At 40.4% G+C, this 7842-nt stretch overlaps 1 protein-coding gene across 4 annotated transcripts in view; it reads right to left on the minus strand.

The window, feature by feature from the left end:
• The window catches only part of LOC112073015 (catenin delta-2-like), a 61747-nt gene that overhangs the window by 51146 nt on the left and 2759 nt on the right, over positions 1-7842 (minus strand). For all 4 annotated transcript variants that reach the window (XM_070440015.1, XM_070440016.1, XM_070440017.1 and 1 more), the window contains exon 2: positions 4954-5038. In XM_070440015.1, the coding sequence (XP_070296116.1) occupies positions 4954-5038 (85 nt within the window). The remainder of the gene's footprint in view (positions 1-4953; positions 5039-7842) is intronic.

Genomic DNA, 7842 nt, shown 5'->3' on the forward strand with positions numbered 1-7842 from the left:
GCACTATTGTAAAGTGGTTGTTCCACTGGATATCATAAGGTGAATGCACCAATTTGTAAGTCGCTCTGGATAAGAGCGTCTGCTAAATGACTTAAATGTAAATGTAATGTAAATGTAAATGAAATGGATTGTGATCTGTGTATAGCTGATTTCATGAAATGGATTATGATCTGTGTATAGCTGATTTCATGAAATGGATTGTGATCTGTGTATAGCTGATTTCATGAAATGGATTGTGATCTGTGTTTTGCTTATTCCATTTTTTGTATTTGTTTTGATACAAATGTCACCAGATCGGGTCTGCTGGATTGTTGGCATTCCCCCATGGGTTAGGGTGCTAACTCCCTGATCTGGTAAACTCTTCTGAGAGGTTGCCAGTAAAATAAGGGAGTATGAACTAAGTTGGAAAATGGTTTCAACGGTAACAGTAGGTTTTTATGTTCTTTGACATTTGTCGTATAGACAATGTTATTCAGGAAAAAAAGGGTTGGATCATTTATAAAATGTTTTAGTTAGAGTTTTAGTGAGAGTTTCTCTCACACTGAGGGGAGGGTGCACTGCTCGAATTCATTGGGCCTAGGGAGGGTTTTTCTCTCTAGAAACATTATCTTTAAGTGTCCTCCGACAGGGAGGTTATTACAGAACTCACTGGATGATACCTTGAGTCAATCATTACATTTTCTGTTGTTGATTTTTTTGTTTTACCGTGTCATCAGAATTTTAATGGTAAATCGCATCAATACATATAGATTGCTGGATGATGAGGTACAATTAATTGCATACAAGGTTCATAGTCTGTATCTTGCGATAACACCCAAGGATGAAAATGAAGGKGACGGCATGGAGACGTGTACCACAGGGGCATAGAACGTACCGGGTTGACGGTTCTGTCCTCAGTTGTAGAAGCATCAAGAGGGAACAAAGTGACAATGACATGGCTTGGAACCTGTGGTCGGAAAGGGGAAGACTGAGCGAAAGCATGAGGAGTCTTTTTWGGYCTTTCATTTTTGTGGAATCCAACAGAAAAGTATCCTGAAGGCATAGAGTCAGGCGAAGAGAGAGTGGGAATTGTCATGCATATATAAGTGTGCATATCTTAATAATGCTGTTATGTCTTGTGTTTCTTTTTGCTTTTCAAGTCTTGTGCTATCACTCTCTAAGGAACCAGAAGAGAAAGAAAGTTGAACTGGAAGAAGTCAACAGCTCCAGTGGACATGTTATTATCAGTGTTCTATGYTGAATGGAAATGGCAGCGTGCTTGYTGTGATCACAGAGGCCATAAGTCTAGGAGTTCGTAAACCTCACTGTGAATGTTAATAATGTTTATTTTTTGTTRATGTTCTATTATCATTGTTTMTCCATTTATAAGTCATTTCCAAGTGTACAGTGGATTGTGAAAGGATTCACCCCCTTGGCATTTTCCCTTTTTTGTTGCCTTACAACCTGGAATTAAAATKGATTTTTGGAGGGTTTGTATCATTTGATCTACACAACATGCCTACCACTTTGAAGATGCAAAATATTTTTTTTGTGAAACAAACAAGAAATAAGACAAAAAAAACCAGAAAACTTGAGCGTGCATAACTATTCACCCCCCCAAAGTCAATACTTTGTAGAGCCACCTTTTGCAGCAATTACAGCTGTCTCTCAAGTCTCTTGGGGCATGTCTCTATTAGCTTGGCACATCTAGCCACTGGGATTTTTGCCCATTCTTCAAGACAAAACTGCTCCTGCTCCTTCAAGTTGGATGGGTCCCGCTGGTGTACAGCAATCTTTAAGTCATACCACAGATTCTCAATTGGATTGAGATCTGGGCTTTGACAAGGCCATTCCAAGACATTTAAATGTTTCCCCTTAAACCACTCAAGTGTTGCTTTAGCCATATGCTTAGGGTCATTGTCCTGCTGGAAGGTGAACCTCCGTCCCATTCTCAATTCTCTGGAAGACTGAAACAGGTTTCCTTCAAGAATATCCCTGTATTTAGCACCATCCATCATTCCTTCAATTCTGACCAGTTTCCCAGTCCCTGCCGATGAAAAACATCCCCACAGCATGCTGCCACCACCATGCTTCACTGTGGGGATTGTGTTCTCGGGGTGGTGAGAGGTGTTGGGTTTGTGCCAGACATTGCATTTTTCTTGCTGGCCAAAAAGCAAAATTTTAGTCTCATTTGACCAGAGTACCTTCCATATGTTAGGGGAGTCTCCCACATGCCTTTTGACGAACACCAAACGTGTTTGCTTATTTTTTTCTTTAAGAAATTGCTTTTTTCTTGCCACTCTTCCGTAAAGCCCAGCTCTGTGGAATGTGCGGCTTAAAGTGGTCCTATGGACAGATACTCCAATCTCCGCTGTGGGATTTGCAGCTCCTTCAGGGTTGCCTCTTGGCAGGTTTGTTGTGGTGCCATATTCTATACATTTTTTAATAACGGATTTAATGGTGCTCCGTGGGATGTTCAAAGTTTCTGATATTTTTTTTATAACCCAACCCTGATCTGTACTTCTCCACAACTCTGTCCCTGACCTGTTTGGAGAGCTCCTTGGTCTTCATGGTGCCGCTTGCTTAGTGGTGTTGCAGACTCTGGTGCCTTTCAGAACAGGTGTATATATACTGGGATCACGTGACACTTAGATTGCACACAGGTGGACTTTATCTAACCAATTATGTTACTTCTGAAGGTAATTGGTTGCACCAMATCTTATTTAGGGGCTTCATACTTAAGGGGGTGAATACATATGCATGCACCACTTTTCAAAAAAAATAATTCATTTCACTTCACCAATTTGGACTATTTTGTGTATGTCCATTACATGAAATCCAGATAAAAATCCATTTAAATCACAGGTTGTAATGCAACAAAATAGGCACTGTAATGTTGAACAGTATGATATCAGATGTTCAAAAAGGGGGGACTGATAGGTTTGGATTTCTGAGCTATTATTAATCATTAGTTATAAAAGAGACATGAGGGGTGCCATAATGAAGCTCAGGAGGGGCTGAGTGCAGGGAAACCGGTCACATGTGGCAGTACTGATAAGGAGAGGAACCGGTTAAGGCCCATATCATTCAGCTTCCTGACTAGAAATAATGATGCAATGTTTAGTAATAAGGAGGAAACTCCACCCATAATGGGGTATGTATACTACCACAGGTGAAACCATGTTTACACTAGACTGTGTTTACACTATGCTGTGCTTACACCATACCGTGTTTAGTGTGTTTACACTATCCTGTGTTTACATTATACTGTGTTTACACCATACAGTGTTTAGTGTGTTTACACTAGACTGTGTGAACACTATCCTGTGTTTACATTATACTGTGTTTACACCATAGTGTTTAGTGTGTTTACACTAGACTGTGTTTACACCATACTGTGTTTAGTGTGTTTACACTAGACTGTGTTTACACTATCCTGTGTTTACATTATACTGTGTTTACACCATACTGTGTTTAGTGTGTTTACACCATACTGTGTTTACACCATACTGTGTTTATACTATACGTTGTTAACACTATACTGTGTTTAGTGTGTTTGAACTGTATTGTGTTTATAATGTTTATAATTTGTTTACACGTTACTGTGTTGACACTGCACTGTGTTTAGTGTGTTTACACTATACTGTGTCTATTGCATTTACATTACCCTGTGTTTACACTATACAGTGTTTAGTAAGTTTACACTGTACTGTGTTAGTGTGTTTACACTATACTGTGTTGACACTGCACTGTGTTTAGTGTGTTTACACTATACTGTGTTTAGTGTTTTTACACTACACTGTGTTTACACTATACTGTGTTTAGTGTTTTTACACTACATTGTGTTTACACTATACTATTTTAACTATGTTTACACTATACAGTGTTTATTGCATTTACATTACCCTGTGTTTACACTATACGGTGTTTAGTAAGTTTACACTTCCAATAGTGATTGGAATGAATGAAATAAAGCGAGAGANAATAGTGATTGGAATGAATGAAATAAAGCGAGAGAGCGAGAGAGAGGAAGAGGACTTGAATAGACCTGCAGTACACAACAGACCCTGAGCTCTGGGCTCTGGGCTCAACAATGTCTTATTGATGAAACTTTCACACTAAATCTTTCACTGTACTGTGCTGTTGTTCCTCTCGTCTAAACCCCATTACTCTTCTGTGTGAACGTAGTAATGGTCGACCCCAGGGAGCCATGTACACAACACACACACACACACTTGCATGCATTCGCATGCACACACAAACGCACATACTTGCACACACGCAACGTATGCATGCACACAAACACGCTTGCATGTATACACAGGCTGACTCACTGTTTTTCTATTATATACAGCATATCTCAAATGAGTCGTGAGATTTGATAACCCAGAGAATGTGGGAGCACAAACAAAACCAACTGCCTTGACAAAACGCTCCAAAACTAGAAAGTGATAGAAAGCAATAAAACCTGTAACACCAAGCTAAGCATGTCTACACAAGGTACACGATCTGTGAATATGTCCAGAAGCAGAAAGCTTCTTTTGTGAGGTCGAGGGACAACAGTTCTAGTCAGGTGTCTTTTACACTATTATGAAGCATTATGTCACTCTTTAAGATGCTGTTACGAAGCATTATGTCACTCTAATAATGCCGTTATGAAGCATTATGTCACTCTAATAATGCCGTTATGAAGCATTATGTCACTCTAATAATGCCGTTATGAAGCATTATGTCACTCTTTAAGATGCTGTTACGAAGCATGTCACTCTAATAATGCCGTTATGAAGCATTATGTCACTCTTTAAGATGCTGTTATGAAGCATTATGTCACTCTTTACGATGCTGTTACTAAGCATTATGTCACTCTAATAATGCCGTTATGAAGCATTATGTCACTCTTTAAGATGCTGTTATGATGCATTATGTCACTCCTATGATGCTGTTACGAAGCATTATAAGCTGTGTATGTCTTACCTTCTTGTAGAGGCTGCGTAGGTCTCTGTACTGCCACATACTGCTGAGCACCTGAGAGGCTGCCTTCACCACCTTGGCTGAGTGTCTGAGAGAGAGAGAGAGAGACAGAGAGAGAGAGAGAGAGAGAGAGAGANGAGAGACAGAGACAGAGACAGAGAGTGAGAGAAAGAGAGAAATACATTTTAATTTGAATTGTGTGAGAACAGTATATAGTGTGTGTGTTTCTGAGCCTATATCTCATTTCAGGCATTATGCTTTAACTGAGAAACAGAGGGACACTCAGACAAGCTAATATTGTCCACATGAAGTCTTCATTTACTTTATTAGTTCTCAATCTCCCCTATTCACCATATAGGCCTATGGGCCCTGGACAAAATATGACATAGGGTGCCATTTAGGATGAACACTAACTTTAAGGTGAACACTGCAGAGACTGAAAATATGTTCAACATCAGGAGTCCCTCTGTCTGGTTCCATTATGGTTTAAAATGTGTTCAACATCAGGAGTCCNATATGTTCAACATCAGGAGTCCCTCTGTCTGGTTCCATTATGGTTTAAAATGTGTTCAACATCAGGAGTCCCTCTGTCTGGTTCCATTATGGTTTTAAGAGGTGATTGCTCTTTAGAAGAAGSGCAATCTTCCTTAGCAGTTATTGAACAGTTACTTTAAATCCAACGACTCCAGCATGCTAATGGCTGCCGCTAGCCACTTTAGAGAAAATGACAAGAAAAACWGTGTGTTTTTCATTTTGTAAGAACAATGGAGAGACTTGAAGAGGGTGGTTATTGTACATTTGTGTTTKATTCGAAATGTATAAATACAGCTCTTGTGAATGGGCAGAAACTAAACACAAGGCTACAGAAACCTCAACTTGGTGKGGTACACGTGCGCACCGATAGGACGCATGGGGATTGAGTAGCTKCATTTTGTACCGACAAAACTGTAGTTACTGTATATGTAGAAGCCAGACAACAAAGTTGAAATGAAGCCTCTAAAATCGATAGATCAATAAATCCCCAAGCAACTGTGAGAGAGTGAGCGGGCAGTTATATACAACAGCGAAACAATCATTTGGTAAAACCACATTGCAACAAGAACCCTACAAGCCATGGCTTCCCTRAGKYGAAAAGACAAGGAARAACTTGGYGATGCAAACGAGAGTAATGAACAGCTAAATMATGTCCAGGAAATKYTAGCTTAAACGCTCTCAGTGCTCACTAAAACAAACAAACTGRTACAATCTGTTGTTAAAAAAGTAAATTAGCTCAAAAAGAAAGTACAATCTATTGTTTTATCGACATGTAAATACAAAGAACWAGACGACAAAATGTGCCTTCTGGAAACAAAGTTGCAAACTTTAGAAGATGAATTGGACCAGCAAGAAAACAGAATAAGATGAAACATGAGAATATTGTCCCATACCGGAAGACYAGGACAAAGGGGACCTTTCCAGCTACGTGGTCAAACTGATATCAGAGGAACTTGAAGTGGGTAAATCACCAGAGGATCTGGAACGAMGCCATAGGATTGGCGTGAAACAGAAGAACGCTAAATACCTTTACATGGGAATCTTCAAGATGTGGAACTATCAGACCAAAGTCAACATTCTGAAGGCACAGGGGGGAAAGGAGATCACATCGCAACGGTCCAGTCCATTCTCATTCACCAGGATCTATCTGACTAGGCCGAGAGAAAATAAAGCAGTAGCAAATTATTCCAAATCAGACAGTCACTGAATATAAAAGAAGAGGTATGAATCTCAATCTGCGGATCCGAACGCCCTCCCCGTCTAGATGGTCATGGCGGGTGCGTCCTGGAAGAGAAAGATCACAAGTGACTGGTAATTCAACACAGCGCCAAGCGCCAAAACGCTACAAGAAAAACCTTCCCAGAACTTCCAAGGGTGGATAGGAGAGGAGTCTCACTCACTGCTATGATATAGGGTCCAATGTTGGAAATATACATCGCAATGAGACGCACTAGGGCTATCATTATATAGTGAAAACCTGCACCAAGACTTTGACCCGTAAAATTGAAAGGACAACAATCCTTTCCTCACCCCCAAATTCAGTCTAATTTACCTTCACTTCTACCACCCATATTTCTAACATGGTGATTCAAAGTTAAGGCATAGTAAGTACGCCCAATGCCCACATATGTAATACACATGGACCCCAATGCTGACCAATACCAATTACAAATTAGGGACAAGAGAACATATATGTCATGATATGCCCAAAATAACTGTTCTAATGGCTGTGTGTGTGCTGTAGTGCGGAATGTCACAGGTCGTGCTGTGTGGAAATTAGGCCGCATTTGTGTGTAGGTGGGAATGTAGGTGTGTGTGTGTGAAATCGTAGAGTGTTGTCTTGTGTGTCTCTTCTAAATTACTGCATCTCATTTTCGTCGTGTGATCTTTCAATCTCACAGGCATGTTTGTGGGAATTCGTAGGCGGTGTGAGTGTGTGTGAGAATGTGTGCAATGTAAGGTGTGTGTAAAGACGAAACTTAGCCACCTTACAAGTTGTCTAGCTGTGTGGTGTGTGTGGGAAAGTGTAGCGAGTAAGTGTGTTGATGTGTGGAATGTAGGTGTGTGTGTCGGAATGTAGGTGTGTGTGTGAGTTGGAATGTTAGGGTGTGAATGTGTGTGGGAATGTAGGTGTCGTTGTAGGATGTATGTGATGATGTGCGTGTTGTGTGTGTAGTGGTCTGTGTGAATGTTGTGTTGTGTGGTTTGTAAGGTGTGTGTGTGGAATGTTAGGTGGTGGGTGTGTGTGTGGATGTGTGTGTGTGCGTGGTGTGTGTGTTGTGTGTGTGTGTGATGCACTTCTGTTGATGCGTGTAAGAGGGTGTAGTAAGATGTGTGGATATGTTGTGATGTGTGTGT

The sequence above is a fragment of the Salvelinus sp. IW2-2015 genome, unplaced genomic scaffold, assembly GCF_002910315.2.
Source record: "Salvelinus sp. IW2-2015 unplaced genomic scaffold, ASM291031v2 Un_scaffold2123, whole genome shotgun sequence".
Taxonomy (NCBI): Eukaryota; Metazoa; Chordata; class Actinopteri; order Salmoniformes; family Salmonidae; genus Salvelinus; species Salvelinus sp. IW2-2015.